The sequence below is a fragment of the Vespula vulgaris genome, chromosome 15 (genome assembly GCF_905475345.1).
Source record: "Vespula vulgaris chromosome 15, iyVesVulg1.1, whole genome shotgun sequence".
NCBI classification, from domain to species: domain Eukaryota; kingdom Metazoa; phylum Arthropoda; class Insecta; order Hymenoptera; family Vespidae; genus Vespula; species Vespula vulgaris.
Genome location: NC_066600.1, coordinates 409,102 through 435,000, shown reverse-complemented (window position 1 = coordinate 435,000; position 25,899 = coordinate 409,102). Strand labels below are relative to the sequence as shown.

Here is a 25,899-nt window from a genome sequence, read left to right as displayed (position 1 = left end):
TCCAATATTTTTACAATCATTAACAAAATTTATAAATGTATCAGACTCAAAAAATATTTGTGTTATTATAAAATCTGCACCTGCGTCAACCTATAAGTAATTGACATCAAATTATTATAATTTATATATCAAGTACTACTTACATGTAACAAGCTTCGTGTGGACACAATTATCTTGCAATTCTAACGTATAAATTAAAGATCAATATTGTTAATTATAAAATGTCAATAGTTGGACAAATTTGAGATTATTAGTTTCATAATGACTTATACTCTTTTGGCTCTAATTTATGAATCTATTTAAATTTTCCAAGAAATTATTTATCCGAACTTTAAAGAAACAAATTATATATAAGATTCATACTTTTGCTTTTAGATAAAAGAGATCAAAATCTTTGTTTGGCGATAACGGATGCATATCGGGATAACCCGCAACACAAATACTAAATTTTTTACCAAAACATGATCTAATAAATTTGACTAAATCAATAGCATGTGGAAAATCACCATCTTCGAGTATCGAATCTGAAATTTGATTAATTATTTTAAAATGTCAAATCTATGATTTGTAATTAGAGCGATAAAGAATATGTATTATTTACCTCCTTGAAGTGCAAAAATATTTCTTATTCCAAGATTGTACGCTCTTTTTAATATCATTTCTACGTTGGATCGTTTCAAACCTTTAGCCGCTACATGTAATAACGTACGAGAAGGAAATTGTTCAACTATATCCAAGGATAAATAAGAATTTATAAGACCTTTAGTATGCCAAGTTAGAGCATAAAACAAAGGAGAATATTTGTCCATCTCTGCAAAGAATCTAAACCCAAAAATTTTATGAAACATTATGAAATTTATATTCTTTATTACTATACCAACCTTTTATAAATATCGCTAGATCCTTTCATCGGAAAAAGTTCGAAGCTGTAGAATACTTCTTTCTTATTAATTTTTTCATTAATCACTTGCTGCAGATGAACCAATTCATTCGTACGTCTATTTAACTGACAATCCTTTGTTATCTTACAGTCATCGTCGTTATTGATCTTTCCTTCCAACATTACTTTTATTCCCGCAACAAAACTTCTCATTATTAATTTCTACTGGAAATATCAAGCCCAAATAGAAATTTTGGGTTATTTTACTTGATAAATAATAATATCAACTTTCTTTGCAGTGTAATACTTTTCAGCAGGAATATCTCATTGATCAGAATTATTCTCATTTTTGCAATAAAAAATATTTTGCAATTCATCTCAATTTCATATTAGAAAGGAAAGGTTCCGTTATCCTACACACAATGATAAAGCGAAACAATAAAGATTTAATGTTCTTTTCTATTCTTTCGTACTGAATTCTACTTAATATATTTATAAACTTTCTTTGAATTAAAACTTACGTGCATGGATATATAAGATCGTTTTAATCGCCCTTAAACTTAGTCTTCTTGGATAAATATAATTTGTCCACAGAAGAAGGAGATACTTTCACCAAAAATAGCTTCTTTTCCATGTCGTGTATAATTGTCGATAACGGCTTTAATATCACGAATATCAATTATATTAAATATTTCTATTCGTAGAATGTTTTATACTACTCATCCTCGCAACCGAACTCATCTTCCGTTGGACGCATCCAACTCGCACAAGGCACAGCAAGCGAATAAGCGAATATATTACGTGTACTGCACATTTAGTTATAACGATCGATCCGGAAAGACCTGGGAAAAGACCTGGGAAAAGACCTGGGAAAAGACCGGGGATACGACCTGGAATACGACCCGGGATGTGATTCGAGATACGACCCGGAATAAATGAAATCAATAATGCTCCAAATATAGCGCATGCGTATAGTTATATAATTTGGAAGCTGTATTGATCATTTAGCTATAATAATGCTATAAATCCCGGGAGAATCCCTGGGACGTGCATGCGGAGATGGAAAAAGAATGACGCAACCCAGGCGAAGCGATTACGTCATAGGAAGCTCGGAACGACCGTTAGCTAATCGACACAAGGATCGATATCGTTTACTCCAGAAATCGATTTATCGATAAATTCGAAGGAATACTCGTCTCGATACGAAATCGCGACAACAAAGGTATATACTAATCTTTTATTATATGAATTCGATCGTTTTTTTCTCGCTCTCTCACAATGTTCGTTACGATTCGACCATGCTCTGGTCTTCTTTCATATTACCGACCTATTTGATTATTTGGATAAGAAGACGAAGCTCAACCTCGTTCACTCGATATACCCATTCCAGATATATTCGAGAAAGAAGGAAGTAATTTGTACAGTCAGCAAAATAGATCGGTTCTTTACCATCGGTACATGAAAATATATCTTCGCACGGTTTACGAATCGAAGCTAATAGGTTATCTCTATCTGGAACGCGTAACATGTTATAGACGCGTAGGGTGGAATGAACATCGGTCGGTAAAACAGATCGACGCTTTTCGATTTCACACGCCGTATTCGACTGATAAGTCGAAGGCAGATGTATTAATATATAACATGATTAATGTAAACATGTACGTAAAAGCGTGGGAAAGGTGGGGATAAGAAGGGAAAAGTAAACATGTAACCTCGAGATGAGTCGTTCATAAAAATATAAACAGTGCGAAGGATCGACTACGGCAAAGTGGCGAGTGTGTTTACGGTGTGTGACAAGGAGTGAGAGAGAAAGGCAAGTACAGGTTCTCCAGAGAGCGAGTGAACGAACGAGAGAAAGAGATAGATGGTAAGTGAGAGGGAAGAAGTAAGAAAGAGAGTGAGAGAGCGAGAGAGAGGGAAGAGAGCGGGTGGAACCGGCCAGAAGCAAGCGTGCGCGTGTCGAAGATAATCACGACCACCTTGGTATCACCCATGTGCTCGAAATTTATTTCTCCGTCGTTTTCGTTGTTTTTCATTGGTTCGCGTAAGATTTCGGAGGGAAAGCATTCGTTTGCATCGATCGCGAAGGTTAGATCGCGTTTTAACGTCAACGTGTGACATCGGTTAAATTTTACAAAGTTCGACGAAAGAGGAGGAGGAGGAGGAGGAGGGGAACGGGGGAAGAAAAGAAGAAAGAAGAAATTTTTTGCTTCGAAGCCGAAGGGAGGAACGGCCGTCTTTGGAATTTTTGGACTATCATGGCGACTTTTAAGGATCTTAAAAATGACTGGACAGCCTTGTGTCAAAATTCCACCGATTGTTGGACGGAATCCGGTGAGTACCATTTTCTTCTTCTTCTCTTCAATATCTTTCTTACGATTCGTTGGAAATATTCGTTAGAATGCAAATACGTATACATACGTATAGGTTAGTTTAACCTTTAAGATCGAGACTATGTAAACAATGTAAACGATGTATTATTCATCGGATATACGTATAATCGTGTACACGAGTTAAGATCGTGTTTATCGTTTGTGTATGTATAATTGAACATTCGAGTTAGGTTAGGATAAGGGATTTCATTCTTGTTCAAATAAGATTAAGAGTCGTAAGAGCGTGTACGTGTATCTTTTTTTCTACGTTAAAACGAGATAAACGTAATCTTGCGACGTAACGATAGATCATCTGTCGTGAAATTTAATCGAAGAATTAATTAATCGAAGAAACTGACAAAGTTTAGAATTGGACGAGATCATTGATGGAGCTTTCGCGCTCTCTCTCTCTCTCTCTCTGGCATTTTAACACGTTACATGTTAAAATTACATAGATAATTTGAAATGTTACGTCGTCGGTGTTCTCTCGTCCATTCGAGTTTACGGCGATCCCATGTAATTATGCAATAGCGTTAAAGAGTCCGCTTTATGGGTGTATAGATACGTGTTGATTTGATACATGCATACGTATATATATGTATATATATATATATAAAAAGGACAGAACGTGCTCTCGCAGGTGTTTGTCGAAGGTTGCCGAGGAGACACACTCGACCGTTACTCCGGAACGTTTCTTTGCGATTACCGGTTTATCTCTTTCTCGCTCTATCTCTTCGTCGTAAGTGGAAACTTATTCTAAAAACGAATATCGCAATGTACTCGAGTGATAGTACGCGTAAGATCGATTAGCATAAGCTTGCCATGCGTTACGAACGATCCCGTTGCTGTTCTCTTTAAGGATCCTGGACCATATAAAAAAATACTTTTGTGTATGAAGTAACATAGGTTATAATGCGAATTGGATAGAAGTCAAATTAATTAATTAGAATTTAGAAATAATTACGTGACGATAACGTGACGACGTTAGTCCGCGCGCGCGCGCGTGTGTGTGTATGCGTGGAGTACAGATTTATGTTCAAATATAAATAAACAATATACAGATGATACAAATCAATATGAAATACGATATGTAAAAAGTAATATCTATCTCGTATATTGTAATATCGTAAATTATTAAGTATTACATTACATATACATATATCGTTTATCTTAAGGATATAGAATGGAATATGCAATCGTGCAAACGGATTTTCTTCACTTACGTGCTTTTCCTTCTAATGTAAAATGATGTAACTCTCTCTCTCTCTCTCCTCTCTCGTATACACACATACGCGCGCGCGCGCGCGCACTATTTAACCGTATATGCCCGATGTCCGTTGACTTTCTCAGTCGTCTCTTCGTAGGTTAGACGAAGCGTGAAAGCGTTGGACATTTTACGTTAAACGAGTAACTCGTTTCCGCCAAGAGGATCGACGAATTTTTTTCCATATTTTTTTCCCTTTTTTTTTTTTTCTTCTTAATTTCGTCTCTCACCTTCTCGATAATTTTTAGCCCCGGTGAAATATTTAACTCGTGAAAGATGTATTTTCACGTAGGTGAAAGCATCGCGTTAATGTCGCGTTGTCGTCGTCCCGTTAGACTCGTTCGTATCGGATTCTACCATAATAGGAAGGGTAATTCCACTTTTACGTTAGACGTAAAAGTCGATATATCTCGAGGATGTTTCTCGAACATGTTTCTCTTGAGATTTTTTTTTTTTTCTAATGAAAAATCATTATCTTTTAGGGTAATTAGTTTGATTAAATTCTAGGATTTCTCGTATCTCTCTCTCTCTCCCCCTCCTCTCTTTCTTTCTTTCTTTCTTTCTTTTTCCATCGAGTGGGATCAAGGAGTTAATGAATGAAGTTGTAACGACCTACATGAAGAAGCCGAGATGAGTACTCGTTAGTCATGTGCGATCTCGATTTCCCCCGTCGAGTTATACACTCTTACCGCTTAGATCACGTTTCTCGTTTCTTCCTTCACTTCTCGTACAATTATGCAGGCTACCTATAATTTCAGAGAACACTTCTGAGATTATTATTATCAATCGTGATCGAAAGAAAAGAGATAAAGAAAGAAAGGAAAAAGAAAAAAAGTACCGAGCCTGTAGTTTGGACAATTAAATAATAAGATAATATCGAGTTGCTCGAAATAAGACAATGTTCGATAATTATACGATATTTGTAAATAATAATACGAGATGCGTAGTATAATATGGATAGACGAAGGATAACGAATCGATCAAGAGGACGATGTTTAATCGTACGAACGATTGTACGTATGGGTAGCTTGTCACAGAGAACTTTTTTACAAATGATATATATTGTTATATTTTTATATATATATTTATTTATTTGTGTATATTTTTTTTGTTATTAATAAAACCAAGGGAAATAATCGTGTGAATAAATCGCGTTCTAACTGGGACTGCAAATAGCGTGTAACGTTACGCTCGCGTTGCGCCTGTAATGCGGACTACTACCGTATTTGTTCTTTATTACGAACCGTATATCGTGCATCTAATAGTCGTTCTTTCCTTTTTGGAATCGGCTTCTCTCCTTCCAAAGTGCATCGCCCACTTTATCTTCTTAGTTTCTTTCGTATCGATGTATTTCTTACTTATAGCGAAACCAAGATTTCGTTCATTGGTAGCATGATTTATCGTTACCAACGGATGAAATTAAAGTTTCCTATTAGAAAAGTAAATAGATAATTAATTAATCGTGTTTTATCAATCAATATACAAGATACGTTTTCTTTAACTCTTTCAAATCTTATATGTTTCATTAGAACTTCGCTAGAACAAATTTTCAAGTTTCTATGCTTTTTGTTTCATTACTTTTCAAGTTTCTTTTATTTACTAAAAGTATAAGTTCTACCGAGACATAAGAATAGTCAAAATTTCGCACAATATTAATTTTCATCCGAAACTAAATTGTCTTATATATTTAGAAAGAGTTGTGATATCGATCGAAAGTTTATCGAACTTTACGATTACGTTATAGTAATCGTAATTTTTTAAAAATATAATTTGTTATAATTACAGTATCCAACTTGATTTTATTGATTATTTTAATATCACTATCGCCGCTTTCTAAAAGCCACACGAAAGTCTTTCGCCAATCTACATTATCTGCATATAATATATACGTGTATATAGTTATAGATATATGTATTCAGAAGGGAACGACAGAGTCCGAGCGACGTAGGAACGATCTTTCTTTCTTCGTGGTTTTTCTATCGTCGATTAGGAGGGCGCCGTAGCCACGTAAAAGGTAGGACTCGGCCGATTAGAAAGTTCCAATCGCGCGTACACTTCGAATGCATTTGCAACGAAACAAAACTCTCGGGTATCTTGTTCAACGATTGCTTCTGTTCGTCGTTTGAGCTTCCTATCTGCCGGTTCCGATATCAACATGCCAATTACACTTTGTAAACGCTACCAATTACGCCAAGTCTTTCATGTATCTTTCGTTCTTCTTAAACGTTTCAAGATAAGCCGACAGATCAATGAGATACACACACGTGCGCACGCACGTATATATTTTGTGTTTTTCGTACTTTAAACATTTGAAGCTAATCGATTTGAATTACTTATCCGACAAGAAAGAAGAAGTACCTTTTTTTTATTGTTGCATCTGTATATTTCTTATTTAGTTTCCGTTTGATCATAAAAAGTAATTTCGAGAATTTCTTACAAAAAAGGATAGAGAAACAATATTGTCGATTTTGGGAAAATTCGTTCGGATGGATTAAATAATCGGGTAAGATATAAATTTTATTATTGCGCATTGAAGTCGACGTAGCGCGTTAAGTCATTCCTCGCACTATTATATGTACAACTTTTATTAAACTTATTCGATCTACGTAAAAGGTGCCTGCTGGACGTTCTACGTAACGTCGGTATTACAACTTTAATAAGAACACGGTAGTTCGAAAGAAGAGCAAACATGGAACGCTGTACGTTACCTTTTTCTGAATGAAGAGGGGAAACAGTTTGAAACTCCAGCTACCACGTCGCTCTTGAAAAGTGTTGAGAACACCATGGAAGTTGACGCGAATAATATAGATAATCGATTACGAAATAAGTAATGTCAGCTATCTTGACAACGTGGAGAACTTTTACAACTCGAAAATAGATTTTTATACCCTCGTTCTCTTTTATCGACTTTTCGGATATCATACGCATAGATATACAAGAAAATGTAATAATTAAGAAACTATTCATATTTATATTTATATTTTCGAAGGGAAATACAATTTTTTCATTACTTTCTTCGTTCATCCACGTATTATTTGTACTTATTTATTTTTTTTTCTATAAAACATCGAACGAGGTAGAAGCATATTAGTTCGTCCGATTTTCTGTCCACTACCACACACACACACACACATTCGTTCGTTTGGATATTCACAATCCGGTGTTTCTATTTATTCAATTAATCTCGATGTGGTCAGGTCGCTCTCTCTTTCTCTTTTTCTCTCTACATTCGATTCCGATCGATCGTCGAGATCGAATACTCGGAACGTTTCAACTATCATTGCGTATTAGCGTTAGCCAAGAGGTCTGCTCTTCTCTAGGGAGTCATTAATTGGAAAAGAAATCGGCGATCGTGCGGTGCTCGCCGCATGTAATTTTCTGCTACGAAGGAATCATCGGTGTAGCACCCATATATATATATGTATATATATATATATATATATATATATATATATATATACACACATATTACACACACACACACTGTGTGTGCACAGACACATTCAGAAATCGAACCAGAACTTCCAATTTTGATATTTATCTTTTAGTTTGCTGCCGGCAAATTCGACTTTGTTTCGATACCTACCTCTTTACTTATCGATTTTCGTAGACCTACTTTTAATCGAGAGATCGAGATTATTCTTTGAATAAAATCGAAATCGTTTCAATTAGACTCTCGAGATAATTTGTTGTCGAAAGTTGTATTTTAACGATCAGAACGATAAGAATGTTTTTTATTTAACAACGTTTAAGTCGTTTAATTTTTTTCTTTAATAATATATACGTACGTATATATACGATGTAAATTCAGGGAAAAAAGTCCTTCGCTTATTTTTAGATCTCTTAGATTATTTCTATATCGATGTCGATATCTTGGAATTTTCATCTTTAAGAAATATCTCGGATGCTAGCGATTAGTCTTCGAGTAAGTTCGTCGATTCGATCTTCGAAGGTAATCGATGTTAGATGCGCGAGACGGCTATTGATTAGGTCATAATTAGATGGAAGGTCATTTGGGAGAGTAAAGTATTAATTAACTTTGTATAAATGCAATTTTTTATTTATTTAAATTTTGTTATGTTCAATTTTGTATTCCTTTTTAATTATTTCTTATAAAAAATTTTTTTATTTAAATTTTGCTATATTCAATTTTATATTCCATTTTAATTTTTTCTTATAAGCAATTTAATCAAATCAATATAAATAAAATTTCAAGATACATACGCGCGTATATAAAAACGCGCCGTAACAAAAAAACGTAAGATCGATACTTGATCGATCATCGCGGAATGAGATCGACGATCGAGAAAAGAAGATTCCTCCATTCTTTTTTCCCACTTCCTTTTCTACAGGCGAAGGAGAAAGGCGAATCATTTTAACTATGCTCTATTTCGAGTAAGATAATTCGCAATAAGCACGACCACCCACTCGTCACCGTACATTGACTCTTACCGTCGAAAGTACAAATTATTAGTTTAGCCTAATTTCACTTTGCATTTGGTCTTACAATCTCTCGTATTTTTTCGTTTTTATTGCTCATCCCCCTTCTGTTCGTTCCGTTAATCTTAGATATAAGAAATACCATCTTCGAATCCACTTGAGACAGCCTGATAGACAATAAATTATTTCGCTGACGTATATATGTCCAAAGATTTCAAGGATACTTCTCGAAGTGAAAGAAGAGTTCCCACGAACGAGAAAAATAAAGAATGCGAACATTGTTCTATTTTTTTTTTTCTTTTCTTTTCATTTTTTTCTTTTACGATTTTTCGACTTTGCACGACGTCCAATTCGAAAGCTAAACTTTTAGAAATCATCGATTGTGATATATTCGAAAAATCGATCGCATCTCGCTCATTAGTTCGACTCGTAGAGATCGGAAACATCGTTATCTCAATACTACGATCAATTTCTTTCACTCGAAGCGAAAGCACGTGTTCGATCTTTCGTGTCGTTCGAATTACAGGTTTTAAACTCGATTTATTTTCTGCCAATTGTCAATGCATTATGGACGAATGACGAGATGTATTTAACATTTGCGCGCGCGCGTGTGTGTGTTTGTCAATAATATATAATATAAATAATAAATATCGCCAAAATATTTTGAATTAGGGATAATTGGCACTCGTTTCATTTGTTATTTTTTGGTTGACAAAAGACAAGAAATAACTTGAAAATATTTAACACGAACTAACAGTTGCCTACTTAATCGCATTGACGCTAAATCTACTTTGCAGTGTTTTAATATTTTTTTTACCAAGTTGAAAAAAGTATTTAACCGATTTTTGAAATTATTCAGAAACTTTTGCTTCGATCTGTACGACTTAAAAATATCTTTTTTTTTTCTTTTTTTTGACATACCTTGATCAATTTTAAACGATTAGATTTAATTATATACTTGAAATATACGAATCTGACTAATGTATGAATTTCCGTGATTAATTCGCATGTTTAAAGAGAAAGTTAATGACGTAAGAACGATGAGCGTAAAAACAAAAAAATCTTTTTTTTAACACAACGTACGTGGATTGTCAACAGTTTGTTAATCTTATAAAAAAAAAAAAACCAAACTGCTTCCGTATTCGTAAGATCGATCGCGGTTACAGAAATTTCTTCTCACACTGTCACCAATCAGCTGTTACATCTATTTATCTATCTGTCTGTCTTTAAAAGCTTCGAGTCGAAGTATACATGTATATACAAAGTAGTATATACGTGTATACGTACGTATGTATAAACTTTTACGTTCGTGGTCAAAGCACGCTGCTCATCTTTCTAGCTGACCTTTCGTGACTGGAACACTTTGCATTTTTTCCGGTAGCTTCTTCTTCTTCTTCTTCTTTCTCCTCCTTCTCCCTCTACTTCTGTTCTTCTCCTTAGCAGCATGCTTTATAGAAACAGAGAATTGACGATGGAAAGTCCTAATTTATTCGGAGAAAATCCACTTTCCGTTTGCAATCATACATCTTTTTGTTCGTTATAATAAATATGTCTCTTAGTTTTCTTTTTTTTTCTCTCTCTATTACAAGCAATTTTCTTATAACAGAAAAATTTGATACTGCGTTATTTATCGAAAACTATAAATATTATATCACTAAATATAGCACATACGTAGATATATAATGTAACATATATTACCGATATCGACCATTAAGATTATAATAATAGTAATATTTAACTTATTACAATTATTACATATTAGTTGAGATATATTAAAATTCCATTTTTTAACAAATCATTATTTGATGATATTAAAAAGTTATAATATATATATAGATTATTATCTTGTGTGATAAAATAATAATATTATGATGCGTTAATATTTAGGAATTATTTGATTTTGTAATTATTCTCTATCTCCTAATAGAAAAGGATATATCAAAATACCATAATGCTATAAGATTTACGGTCGACTGCATTACTTGCTATTAGTGATTTTAATTGATAAGGGTGTGTTTACGACGTGCGATGACAGCGGTACGTTGCTTTAACCGTTAACCTCGCGTAAAGATCGCCCAGAGACGTTTAGAAGTTTTACTGTATAAGCGATGATAGATGGTATGCATTTCTAAACTTTATCGAGGTATTTAGTAATGGATATCTTTGTGATTTTTCAAACGTTCTATTTTATTGCGGAAAAAAACAAAGGATTTTATTTATTAGTTCATCTAATTTTAGATATCGATTATATCAAATACCAACTTTATTTAGTTTCGTTCAATTTGTAGGTTGTAGTCGAAAATAAACATAATTAAAAAAAAGAAAATAACGAGTAGTCATATTTTTAAATTTAATAGACATTTCATCGTAAAAAAGTAAGTTATTAATATATTAATTCTTCGAGTCACATTTATATACGTATGTACTAAATCGATTAATTCATTTCTTGAATTTAATTTGATTAATCTAATGTAGCTCAGACAAGAAATAATTAACGTCCTTGTGATGATTTATTCTCTCATAAATATATTAATTTATCAAATTTCGATCTAATTTGATCGACTAATTTCTTTTAATTCCATCTAATTTGTAAATTGTATCAGTATAAACGCATAATCATCGAAGGTGATTTAACGTTTGATTAGAGCGCGCGATATAGTGACAATCTGTGAACGCGATTAGCTGGCACACACACACACACACGCATATATATATACGTATACAGTCGTGTGTACAAACATTTTATTTACACACACACACAAGTGGAAAAGTAGCCCAAAGAGATCGATTTTCCTACGTCGAAGACCCGATTCTTCCGTTAGCAAGCTGATTTCTCGCGATGAAATTCTTTTCTAAACGATTTGATAATCAACTTCGAATTTTATTCTTTTTTTAATGAAATTGCAATTGAAAAATCACATCGATAACCGGACATCGAATGACGTTAAATCGTACGTCTTATCAAATATGCTGACGAAAGTGGCAACGCATTAATCGCACGTATTCGTCTATTAATCATTTCTACTTAAACGACAACACATCGGTGAATGACCATGATTCGCAGAAAATCATAGCATTCTTGTTGTTATGTTATGCTCTGTGTAAGTACCTTGTACGTATTTCCTCATTATTTATCCTCCAGTCATTCGGAAAGTATGAAACATTGATTTGTAACGATGTAACGCATTAATTTTACGTATATTTATCAATCCGTGTATTTTTTTATTTGTATATTAGATTAAAAAACATTAGACGTTTATTGAAAAACTGATTCATTCCGATTAGAAAGTGCATTTTGACGGAAATAATTTAATCAAAATATTTTTTTCTCTTTACGATCGTCTTGAGACTACCACAAAAGTTTTCTTCGTTGTATTTATTTTATTTTTTTATTTCTTTTGCTCTTTTTTTCTTTCTTTCATTTTTAATCCCTAAGGTCTATCATCGATCACAAAATTCAACTTAAAATACATAAAGTGTAATCAATTTATTTCTCTTAATCGTTGTTTACGATATTCATTGTAAACATTACTTCGCGTAATTTTTATCTGATGTCAAACAATAACAAGTACTTTCTCGATCACGATAACACTAAGGTTTTTTATCTGTATGATAGTTGTTAACTTTGTTCTTTTTCTAATTTCATTATTTTCTCATCTTAATTTAACAAACAATGAAATTGCCGTTGCATTATTTTTGAATACGTTTCTTGTTTCGATTAAACGAGAAAGAAAATGAGGAAAGGAAGAAGAAAGGAAAGGAAGAAGAAGAAGAGGGAGAAGGAGGAGGAGGAGGAGGAGGAGGAGGAGAGATCGTAACTTTAGTAATGCTACTTGGCGTGTGCAACTAGTTACCAAGGCGATACTACTGTAGTTATATAGGATGCACACGGTATTTGTGCAAGGCGAGCTTACCTTTCAAGTCATACGAGTTATTTAATAGGAGACACTTAACGCCGTAAACGATACCTCGGATACACTTTGTAGTTTATCAAAGTGGAAATAAATGTACGTGGCGTTCGTGGCGCACAACGGCACGCACGTTTCCTGTATAACGCGTTAGAGAAATTGAAAAATGATACACCCTCTTAGTTTTCTCTCTCTCTGTAGTTCGGTCCTTTACTATCGGCAAATGTTTCGTGTAAAGCCACGTTCGAAGATTTCAATGCCTTCTTATACGTTTCTATCTATCGAACTATCGACAAACAAAATATTTATTCTTCTTTTATTTACTTTTACTCGTCTATAGTTTTATTAGCGATTATATTACGATTATCAGTCGTTAACACGTTTGCATTATCGTTTCTTTCTTCTTTTTATTTTTTATTTATTTATTTATTTATTTTTTTTTCGTTCTTCTTGGAACGTGCATCGACCTTCGTAGGGGAAGAAACTCGGTGAACGCGTAAGCGTGACACAATGGTTACGCGCTTACATCATTCGTTACGACAGCAAAGAACACGGTGTAACGCGAACGCGAACGTGAGCATTGGCGAAAGGCTGCTTCGAAGAAATTTTCATACAAGTGTAAGAACACACGTGAATATATTATTCCGATTGAAATAATAATTACGAAATGTGTTCTTCTTCTTCTTCTTCCTTTTTTTTTCTATTCGTTCTTATGCACAAAAATATTCGATCGTAAAAAACAAGTGATCGTAGGCAATTTACAGGAGATAGAGTTTTTTTCTCTTGATTTGTTCTTTTTTATTTACCATATTTGTAAATTATTTAAAATTGTTCGTTATCATTTATATATTCCGATTGAAATAATAATTACGAAACAATCTTCTTCCTTTTCTTTTCTTTTTCATTCTTACGTAAAATCATTCGATCGTAGAAAAAAATTAGGCGTAGCTAATTTATATCTCGTGGTAGAAGCGAAGAATTTTTTTTTAGATTTTGCTTTTTTTTATTTACTATGAATTATTTAACATCGTCCATTATCATTTATATATTCCGATTGAAGTAATAATTGCGAGACACATTATTCTCCTTCTCCTTCCTTTCTTTTTTTTCTTCGTCGTTTTTAGATATGCGTAAAATCATTCGATCGTAAAATTAATTGTAGATAATTTATACCTAGTGATAGAAGCGAGCAATTTTTTGTTTAATTAGCTGTTCTTTTTTGTTTATTTATGAATTATCATTATCATTTTTAAATATCTATGACGATATCTGAACGTGATTTCGTCGTTCACTCGCATGTACATTTTTTACTTTTCTTATTTCGTTAATAATTTCAATTAATGAGCGTCCACTCTATCGATCACCCGTTAACAGATCATCCACTGGGACCGAAATATTTGAAATATTTTATCTTTATGTTTCTTCGAACAATCTACGCGCTATCATATCGCTAAAAATTATTTCCCTCGGCAAAAACCCCATATAAATTGCTAAAAATCTATTTTGGGTGCATATCGATTATTAATAAATCGATACATCGAGACTATTTCACTTTTATATTATTTCAAAAGATCGACGTACCGTCGTGCCGAGAAAAATCATTTCCCTGAACGTACGACGTATAAATCATTGCAAATCTATATCAGACGAATCGAAATATTTACAAAACTTTATCTTTCCATTACGGAAATTCCAAAGAATCAACATTTTAGCACACTTCCTTTCCGTTTACCAATCGTGAGTCATCGTTGGGACTCGTTTCCGTCGGCTAACATAAGGCTTCGTAACGATACGAATATACATACGTACAACGACCATACGAACGCAGCAAACCATGCTACTAATACATATAAGTATAGCAATGCGGCGAGTGGCGCCCTCGTTAGAAATCGCGAGCACGATCTCACGCCATACCTCACGTTGTCTTCGTGACGCAAAGTGGTCGATGAAAACGCCTTATAACACCTTCGAATCGAATATATCGCGCTCGAGAAATCGCAGTGAAACGTCGACGAAACGAAGAAAAGGGATATAAAGAAGAAAAAAAACGAGTAATAATTTGGGGGGGGGGGAACATATACATATAAAAAAAAATATATAAGATTAAATATAACAAGCACGTGTTATTTGGCAGGTGGTGTCGCATCCACGCGCCTGCGTGTCTGATCTTTAGGACCAGCCAGCCAAGAAAGCAGTAAAGTGTCTGGTGTATACATATACATATATATATATGTGCGTGTGTGTGGGTGTGAGTGTCTGTGCGCGCTTGTCGTCTCTCTCTCTCTCTTGCGCGCGCACAAGGTAGCAGACGGGCAGTATCGATCTCTCGGCGCGAGACACGCGTGCGCGCGTCTTCGACGCGAGGAGGACCACATCGGAGAGGGGTAGGCCGTTGTCATTGTCGGCGCGTCTTTCGCGACGTATCCGCGGTGCTGGCGAGACAGGGTGATATCGGATAATCCGAAGGAGAAAAAGTGACAAGAGAGAAGAACACAAAAATTCGGAGAGTGTTTTTGTAGTGACAAACTTTAAGTTTCGTGCTTCCTTTCGAGAGAAGAAAAAAGGATATCTTTTTATTGATTCATTAATTATTTATTTTCCTTTTTTTGTTGATCCAAGTAACAAACGAAGAAGTAGAAAAGGAACGATTCAGAAAAAAAAGAAAGAAAAAAGGAAAGGAAAAGGAAGAAGAAGAAACGAAGGACGCCCGGCGTCGGTGACGCCATTGCATATTTCCTCTCTCTCTCTCTTCCTCTCTCTTTCTTTCTGTCTCTCTCTTTTTCGTCACTCGATAAGAACGAGAGTAAGAGCGAGAGAGCGAGATAAATGCAGAGAAGCTTTAACCTTCTAGCTCGAGAACCGATCGATCGAGAGCGCGCAACGTACAGCACACAACGAAGCTCTTTTTTCGGTCGGGCGAAAGTTTAAGGCCGTGCTCAGCGCCGATGGACGGGCGCCGTTCGTAGATTCAGGAAGCAAGGCGATTGGTTCGCGCAACGTTCTCGACCGTTTCTCGGGCCAATCGCCTGCCTCGTCTACTAACCCTTTCCGCCCTTTTTTATTTTTGTTTTTTTTCTTTGCTCTTTCATTTCTATTTTTTTTTTCAATCTCGACATCATCTCGAAAAGGACAAATTTTTATTATCGACAAAGAAAAGATGAGTCTCCTGTCTTCCAGCATCGGCAGCATTCGCTGCCTAGCGGATGAGGAAGCTGATAACAACATGCTTCAGGGTAAATCTTTGTTAATCATTTTATCTCTTTCTCGTTCATGCTTTTCTGCCTCTTTTTTTTCTTTTGCTTTTCTATCTTATTTCATTCTGACACCGACGATTGCTCCGTCGAATGGTTCTGTCTGCTTTCATGGATCGTTACATCGCTAGGATTTTATTTTTGTCGGAGAGTAACCTTGAAAGAGATTTTTTATTACTACATATATCGAACAGATTTGTCCGTTTTAGAGCGCAAGTTTATCACTAATAAAAGTTGTATCGTTAATTAATCTTTCGCATCGTGATTACTTTCTTAATTTATTCCAGACTAATTGTTGAACATCGTAAATAAATATACGAATCTTTTTACGTTAAAAGTGGACAGAACTTTCCGACAGATTCAATGTCTCAATGCTTATCGCAATACGCAAAAAATAAGAAACGTGAATGGCGTATTCTTCGTTGAGAATAAATTTGCTTTTTTTTTTAGATATGACCTTATTGAATATCACGTAAACAAATGTACGAATTTAATATCATTTTCTTTGTATGAAAAATGAGTGGAACTTTAGATTGGAATACTCTAAAATTTACTACGAACAATACGTAATCGTTGTAAGAAAAATAAATGACAGATTCGTAGTCGAGGATAAATATTTAATTTTTTCGCACAAAATCGTGTTGCGAGAAAATACGAGAAGGTTCCTTTTTCGGTGGGAGATGGAGCTGAATCCTCGTAGGGAGAATACGATCGATGATGCTTCCTTTGCAAAGGAGGGAGACTTCCCTCTCCCTCTCTCTCTTTTTCTCTCTTCTTTCCTCCCTTTTTCGATCTGTTCGGAAACGCGACGATTCGCGACGAGGCGCACGTTGTTTCGCTCTTCTAACCGAATGCGGTAGGTCTTTGCGAAGAGTAGGGGAAACGCTTAATCGCTCGATATTCTCTTTTGTTATTATTCGTTATCTCCTCGTCGAGATATTCGCACGTATATCGTAATAACACGGATCGAATTATTAGAAAATTAATTGGATAATTGTAACGATTGCAATCTCATCTCTTTTAACGATTATTAATTGGTAACGTTATACACACACACACACATATTATTCGATATTATATTACCGTAACGTCACAAGATCTAAACGAGGTATACATATGCAATTAGAGATCAAAACGATCAACTTTGGGATTTATTTTATTTGATAGAATCGACCGAAACAACCTCTTGTATATGTATGTGTTTATAGTTTGTAACGAACGATTCGCAAAAACAGGATACAAAGATTTCTTGGAATTTTTCCACGAGAGATTTCTACGAGGCTGTGCGTCGTTGTCCTTGAAGATATATTATCAATTCATCGTTGACTCTTGAACCAGTGATTACGAAGACTGCCGAGAGTTATCATTAACGTTACAGCTAGACGATAAGCAACGTTTCTCCTTCGTTAAATATTATACGAACATATTTTTACGTATAGCAGATCTAACAAAATTTTCTTTTTAGTTCGCTGAATATTATTTAATTCTATTGACACGGAGAAAGAGAGGGGGAGAGACGGAGAGAGAGGGAAGAAGAGAGAGAGAGAGAGAGAAAGATTACGTATTATCTCTCGGGAAGATTACATTATAGTTTTGACGATTTGTTCGATTAAATTTCAAGAAGATTTTCTCGATCGAAAGTGCATATTAAATTGTCTCTTGGATCGTATAAATGCATTTTATATACACCATTTACTTCTCTGTAATAGATATCGTTATATATATATATAGTATATAGACTGTTATATGGAAAACGAGTATATAAATCTCTATTAATACTCATCGAGATACGTCTTATCGAAACGTTATTTCCTCTGTGTTTTTCTCATTTATTTAATTTTTCTTTGCTTTGTACATAGATATATACAATTCTAGCTTATAGATCCTATAGAACCGTAAATAAATAGTACGAACCGAAGTGTGTGTGTGTGCGCGCGCGTAGGAGGGGAATTCTGCCTCGAGATGCAGCATCCGAGACGGATCGATAACTTTGCACCGATAATATTAACAGAATATTCCTTCTCTTTTATCATTCAACGATAGTTCTTTTCTCGTTTATAAGTATATTTGTTTTCAAAAAAAAATACTATTTAGTATCTTTATATCGTTTATGAATACGTCGTTCGAAGTATTCATTCTAAATTTCTTTTGTATCCACCTTGAAAGCGACGAACTCGTGTATCATGTGTTTAACCTTTTTTTTTTTATGTATTTTTACTTTATTTTAGCAATAGAAATTTTTATTTAAAAATCGTTATTTTATCTTAGCAGCGTTTAAGTCGTTCCCGAAGGTCAATATTAAAAATACATTTACAGGTTGAGAAAAAAAAAACTTATCGATGGATTCAATGACTCTTTCTATATTTTTGTCAAGGTCATGAGTCAAGAGAAAGATCAGCGTTAGCGATTCAACATATGTCATAATTTATCGCATCAGAAATGATACAATTATTTAATAAGAAATGAGACGAGTATTTAATAGAAATAGAAGTTGAATTCATTATTTTACGAATAAATAAAATCATTACGAATTCGAGACTAGATCTATTTGTAACGTTAGCTAGCCACGTTTAGCAGCTCTTTCCTGTTGAGACAAGCGTACCTAATGCTACGTGACGTTGGAAGGAAGTGGTTGAGCATATTTATGATTCCTTCTCGAGACTGGAGGCATACCTTCGGGGTTTACTTGCGATAAAAGTGGAAGTATCTGGGGCACGTATAATAAGGCATGCTTCGAACGTTAACAGTCTCACCGTCTTGTAGAATTCATGTTGTTGTTATTATTATTATCATTATCATTATTATTATTATTATTATCATTATTCCTTTTTTATTTTTAATATATCAGAAGAGTTTTCGGAATAACAAAAAATGAATAGCTTGTAATAACAATATATATTGATAATTGCGTATCGATAATTATTTATTTTTCAACCCGTAAATATATTTTTAATATTGATACGACTTGACTATTTTGTAGTTTTTTTTTTCTTTCATTTTTCCATCGAATTGGACGAACTTAGAATACTCTTAAACACGGTGGTATTACAGTCGATACAAGTTGCATGATCGAAGGCCGTTGGTTGCCAGGATACTCCCTTTGTTTTGGATTTCCTTGTCTTAGGGTGTCCCATAAAAACGTTCCTTTGTTGAATCGATCGATGATAATTGCAGCACGATGATGCGTCATCCTTAAGCTATTCTATTTCTTTTACTTATACTTTTAATCACGAGTTCAAATATCCCCATTTTATTGTTATTCGTAATAAAATCAATTTGGAGTTTTGTTTTCCATAAAAAAAAGAAACCTCGTAGTATCAATTTTCATCAATTATTAATTTTTATTCCATGATTCTCTCCGATTTTTTTCTTTTTTTTTTTTTTTGCATAGCAATGAGCGAACTGAGATAACTGATAAAGTTTATCAACTTAAAACGCGATTCGAATGTTGTACACATTTATACTACATTCAACTAGTCGCCATTCCTGTCTCGTCACGAGACTATTAGCTTAATAAGGAACTCGTAGGAGCGTTTAATGAAACCTTGCGCGAGTACGTATTAGTGCATTTATATTCGTTCGAGTTATGTATATCGTATGAGTTACGATCACTACGAAATGATTTATATCGATCGGGTAAATCGAAGATCTAATATAATTCTTCCTAGTATAATCAATTTCACGTTATAGGATAATTAAAATCGTACTACGATAACTTCTCGAATCCTTCGAGAATTCTTTTTGAATTTCTATTCGCCTGCGGCTTTAGACTTTTCATTGCAGGGACATTCATTTTATTCTTCCGACCAACGGTGAGAGAAGAGAAAGCAACCGGTCGCCGATAGGGATAAGAATAATTTTTTTTCCTTCTTTTTTTTCTTCCTTCTTTTTTCTTTCGAATCGGAAGGCTAAGGAAACGATCGAGAGAAACGAAATGTGGGTGATGTCAATGTCATCGCTCTGATTTATTCGTTTTGCTAATGTATATGTAGTATATTTCCGATAACGTATCACGGAGAACAAATTTCTTTCTAGAGAAAGCTATAGAAAGCCATTTAGTTTGGATATTTTTATGGGAAAGTAACCCTTTGATAACAGAATATATATAAATATATATATATATGTAGAGAGAGAGAGAGGGGGGGGGGTATATATATGTATTTAATGTAAGTTGTAGATAATGATGAGCTATTGAATGACATATTTAATCATCAAACTCATTTATAAACTATTATTAACAATAATTATATTTAGCTATTGTATAGTTTAACTGGTTGGACATCGTTTGTTTTTGAATGACTTGACAATTGTAGAAAATTATTTAACGTCTCTGCGACGTAAAATTACGATAGAATGCAATAAAAGATAATATGACATTATGTTTGACCATATTATATCATAGAAATTTTTTATAGAATACAATGCTTATACGATAGCAATATTGCTGCATTAGTAAAAATTTTTACAAAAAATTTTCTATGAAATACGATATAAAAACATATAATATATATATCTCTGATTAGAAAAATGTTAGAATATGAAAGGTATATGAAAGATTCTCGATAAGTATAAAATATAAGTGAATGTTCATCCTCTCTCCAGATAAACACATTCGTTAGAACGTATCGAACCAATGGAAATATTTTATTAGCTTTCGCGATTTATTGAAATCGGAGAGAGTTATCTCTCTAACTAGAAGTCCGAAAAATGTTCCAAGTCGTTAACATTTCGAATGAACGTTTAACGATCGTAAGTACTTACGTGTATCGTCTTCGATACGTGGTGATCCATCGACTTTCCATCAGCTTCCTGTCTCTCGAGAACAACTCTCGATCAAAGATTTATTTAACTGTGAAACTATCACGATCGTTCACTTTCCAGCGCGTTAAACTAAGGTGTTATTCTTTTTCTTTTTTTTTTTTTTTTTGATTATTTTTAATTTTTTTTTAATTTTTTTTTCTTTCTTTCTTTCGATTCTTGTTTCTCACGGAGAGTGTCCTGTTAATACAACCAAATCGTCGATAATTATCATCATCGTCATTACTACGATAATTAATACTCACGCGATATATCTTTAACGAATGCATTTCGTTCTATTAATAATGATCGAAAGTTTGGTTTTATGTTCATTTCATTTCTTTATAACGTCTTTTTTAAACTGTATAATGAATGCACAAATACACATAAATAAAAAATTTATAGAGAAATTTATAAATTTTATAAAAATAGAAATTATAAATTTATATATATGTACATATAAATTTGTTTGTGTGTGTGTATATATATACGTGGTCGTATTTGATAGAAAAAAATGTGTATTTTTTAAGTAGATACAAAAGACATTAATTTTTGCACTAATGTTTGGATATCCTCAAAAACGTATTTTTTTTATTTTTATGATAATGTTTATTCTACTGAGAAATATGCATAGTCATGATCGAGTAGCACGAACAAGGGAGTTAATAAGAGTTTTAAACAAGAACGATACGAGTTATCGAGAGACTGGTTAACTGCATAGGCACTCGATAGCGTAGGAGGCTTGTAGGATATTTCTTTATGCTTATGCTTCTCTTTTCTTTACCTTCTCTCTCTCTCTCTCTCCCTCTCCCATTTTTCTTTTTTTTTATACTATGCGAAGATCATTTACGCCACGTCACTTCCATTTACAAATTTATCCAGGTGCTTTTGCTTGTCTATAACGATAAGCGAGTCGATGCGTACGTGTAAGTTTTCGCACGAATAAATTTAACTATTTATTGTGTGTGTATATGTGTGTGTGTGTATGATCATTTATTAATTTAGTATTTTTAGTCGATTACCATGTATATATTAAGCATTCTTGGACAATAAAATATTAATAATTGTCATATAAGTTATCATATATACGTATGTATCTATGTATAAAGATACAAATTATAAAATAAGCTATGCAATTTACTGTTATAACATACAAAAATTTACAAAGCATAAGAATAATAAATCGTGAAATAGAGAAACAGGCAGATGAAAATACAAATAGAATCCTTTCGTAAGTCGCAAAGACCTTTCGTTAATATTTATAAAAATTTATTAAAATACATAGTTTTCCTTTTCAAACGCATCCAAGGAAATCACTCGCATAGCTAACCGTACATGTTAAAAAGAGAAAGAAGAGGGTTGGTAAGATACGGGAAGCCATTTCACTTTCTCGTGATTAGGAACGCGTAAGAACGGCAAGAACGAAGGAAGTGCGTGCCACCTGCGATGACATACGCCGTGGAGTCCATTGGAACAATCGTCGGCACAGCTGCAATTAAGTACAACATAGAAACGCATAAATTCATTATTGCTACGCAAAGAAACGGTTAAGAATGTCCTCTATATGTCTTCGATGGCTAACCTACTTTCCTTACAATTTTATTAATAGATCTTGCGAGAACACGTACTAATAATATCCTTATTTGAATTTTATTTCTTTTAGATGAACTCATTTTTAATCGACTCTGCTATTGTCCAACCCCCCTCTCCCCAATTATAATTCGTTTCAGTAAATACTTGTTAATGTTGAACGAAGTAGTGAATATTTACTTAGATCAATTAGTATTTTATTTGTCGTATTGAAATAATTTTCTAATCGACTCTTCTATCGACCATCTCGATACTATACCATTGACGTTGATTGAGATACGACGTACTGTAAAATATTAAACATTCCTAAATTACTTATTAACCAAACTTAAAATCTTCTTTGTGACCTATTCAAAGAATGAGTTCAATAATAATTTACTTGTACGTTTTTCCTCTCAACTTTAGATTTCTCGAGAAAATATCTAATCGATGAAATTTCTCCTGTTTATCCCTCTATCCAAGTATTAAATTGGACGATTTACGGTTGTCCGATCGACGAAGTCAATTTTATCTCTCGTTTATACTTGGATATATTCATATATATATATATATATATATATATATATATATATATATATATATATATATATATATATAAAATGTATGTATATATGATATCTAGGAAGTTGAAAGAAAAGATTCCGAAAGTCACGAGAGTTTGCATTGCAAGAAAGTGTTAAACCTAAATAGAAAAATATTAGTGAAAAAGGACTTTTGATCGAGTTTAGAGAAGAAAAAAAAGGAAAGAAAAGAAATGATCGAAGTTGTCTATCGACGATCGTTCGTCATCGGCTTATCAACAGGATCGTTCTCTTGCGAGTTAATAAGAAAACGAGAACTCTTTCTCCCCCCCCCCCCCCTCTCTGTTGAACTTCTCGACCGTTCACCGACGACTAAAAAGGATTTAGAAATGCTTATGTGTGTATGTGGCAAGTAAGCTGCTTCATATACGGAGACAAAGAGAAAGAAAGAGAGAATAATAAATGAGATGGAGAAAGAGAGGGAGTATATAAGCGTTTCACTTTCTCATGAGACGTGTTAACACCTTCTTCTTCTTCTTCTTCTTCTTCTTCCTCTTGCTCTTCTTCTTCTGTTTCACCTTCTTTCTCTTCCTGTTCGTCATCATCTTCTTCTTTTACACACGAACAGAATAACATATACTGCAGTATACGTGTATAACGCAGAGTCTGGTTTCTATTTCATCCGGTAGTAGTAGCAAAAGGAGTACTTCCGGCGGATGTACAAGGCCATTGTTTTTGCCGAACCGAGAAATGAACTAGCTGCGAAAACGTATGTGTCGCGTATTTTCATTACGAATTTTATACCCGCCTTTCTCTCGTCTACCACGTTAACATTGCGTTTTTGATACTTCCTTTCGTCTCGTGCTTGACCAACAAGTCATTTCGATATTTTTAGAGAGAGGGAGAGAAAAAAATTTTCTTTTTTTTTAAGTAAATAGCATCGTATTCAGTATTTTTTACTGAAATTTTATTACTACAATATTGTAGCATTTATCATCGTCCGAATTTTTTCGATATATTTTATTATTATCATAGATACTATAATATCGTACTATCACTGTGTCGATTTTTCAGTGTTTTGTATTTAAATAAATAACAATATATTTTTTGAGTGAATTTTTTTCTACTCCACTTTTTCTGCATTTATTATTTTTATATTATTTTTTATTCGATGAAACCAGCATTTCTTTAATTTTTTTTACTTTTTTTTTTAACATAGTTTTACATTTTTTTTCTTTCCATATTTATATATATATATAAAAAAACAAACAGACAGATAGTACGCATTTTCCATATTTTTCGCTCGAGTTTTGATAAAGATTAATGTCCTGATAACGGTGTATGCTCCATTGCAGCTGATATTCGGTGTTAATCGATAACTTTCCAGGCTGTCATGAATCGTTTGAATCGACGTTAGATACATGTGTTCCTTCTATAAATAGGATATATTTATCCGTATACATGTTGATTGGTATAGTCATTGCAAGAGGATAAGGAAGTTGGAAAACGATAGATCATGATTTCACGGTTATATACACACGAACGTTTAGAATTTCTAGTAGGCGATGATATTCTAATATATAAAATCTTATTATGTTAGCATTTTGATTCAATTTTTTACAGTAATGAAACATACAATTTTATTACGTTATTTTCGTGATAAAATTTTCGTGATATATGTATGCATGTATATACTCGAGCAAAAAGCTTCCAAGTAATTTTTAAAATCAATTACTCTTTTTCGAGACTTTCCGGGCTACTTTTTTTCGAATCGTAAAGCCAATGTAATCGATTTTTAAAATCATCCGGCAAGTTTCTTGATCCACCTAGAAACTTTTGGACTATCCTGTACAATTCTTTTCTTATAATACAATAAGAAACGTTGAAGAGATAAATTATATAAGAGATGGATGAATACTTCAGAAATTTTTAGATAAATAATCTGATACGGGATATTCTTTTGTGTTTCTACGGGAAAAAAAAAAAAGACAAGTAGATCCCTCGTAATCGAAAAGAAACACGTATTTAAACGTCGGATATGAGAAAGCAAAAAGGTAGGAGGATTATTCCCGATACTTTCACAGTTTCGAGAGGCCGATTGTTGTTCGGCGAAGATTCACGAGATAAAACAAACGTGACGCTGTAGGTGAAACAAGGCTTTAAAATCGTGTGTTACGAGCGATTAAACGTCATGCATTCGATTTTCTCCTCTTTCTTAGAGAATTCCCCCCATCTTTTATATACGTGTGTTGCGTCTGTGTTTCCGTCCGTGTGTGTGGAAGTATTTACGTTCTTCTTCCTTTTCGCCTACCTATCAAGAAGTTAGATTGCTATCTATGATTCTACTTATTATAGCGTTCTTCGATCGGATGAAATCAAGGCGATCGTATCGAGTTGGTCTCTGATATTATGTCTTTCCCTTTCTCTCTCTTTCTCTCTTGCACTGAACATAAAGCAACGTGCTCGTTAGCGCGGATGTATCAGCACGACAGGAAAGTTAATGAAAGCATTCTCGTAATAAATATTAAATTTACTCATGACTTTTTATAATTTTTCAAGTACAGCAGGCCAAAAGAATTCCTAGACGATATCAAAAATCGATTATGTATCTACTACTTTTTCGATACATTTCAGGCGAATTATTATCTTTTCAGATCGTAAAACCACAAGCCTGGCATCTTTAACGTTGCTTCTCGTTAATATTGTTCTATACCGAGCATATAAAATTATGCTAGTAATATACTATTTATAGAATACTATATAATATAAAGTAAAATGAAATATATATATAGCGTATATTAACTGTAGTATTTTTTACCGTATCGTTTACTATTTATTTACACGACGATAATACTAAAAATGTCAACGTACTTATA

The 25,899-nt window shown here is 33.6% G+C and overlaps 2 protein-coding genes across 8 annotated transcripts in view; one reads left to right on the top strand and one right to left on the bottom strand.

Annotated features, from left to right (window-relative positions):
- LOC127069522 (methylenetetrahydrofolate reductase) overlaps positions 1-1,956 on the bottom strand; it is a 12,283-nt gene extending 10,327 nt beyond the window's left edge. For all 5 annotated transcript variants that reach the window (XR_007783592.1, XR_007783594.1, XR_007783595.1 and 2 more), the window contains exons 1-5: positions 1,402-1,956; positions 882-1,293; positions 602-822; positions 364-524; positions 1-90 (exon numbers count right to left, since the gene is read on the bottom strand). The exon at positions 1-90 is cut by the window's left edge and continues 233 nt beyond it. Coding sequence is in view for 1 of the 5 variants with exons in the window: in XM_051006629.1 (XP_050862586.1) it covers positions 1-90; positions 364-524; positions 602-822; positions 882-1,093 (684 nt within the window). In the remaining 4 variants the exon portion in view is untranslated. The remainder of the gene's footprint in view (positions 91-363; positions 525-601; positions 823-881; positions 1,294-1,401) is intronic.
- Positions 1,957-3,061: 1,105 nt separating this feature from the next.
- The window catches only part of LOC127069520 (uncharacterized), a 45,028-nt gene continuing 22,190 nt past the window's right edge, over positions 3,062-25,899 (top strand). The window contains exons 1-2 of one of the 3 annotated variants that reach the window (XM_051006624.1): positions 14,779-14,915; positions 14,999-16,097. In XM_051006624.1, coding sequence (XP_050862581.1) covers positions 16,022-16,097 — 76 coding nt within the window. In that variant the 5' untranslated portion in view covers positions 14,779-14,915; positions 14,999-16,021. Of the gene's footprint in view, positions 3,215-14,778; positions 14,916-14,981; positions 16,098-25,899 lie in introns of those variants that run through there. The other 2 variants (XM_051006626.1, XM_051006625.1) reach the window with 2 other exon arrangements.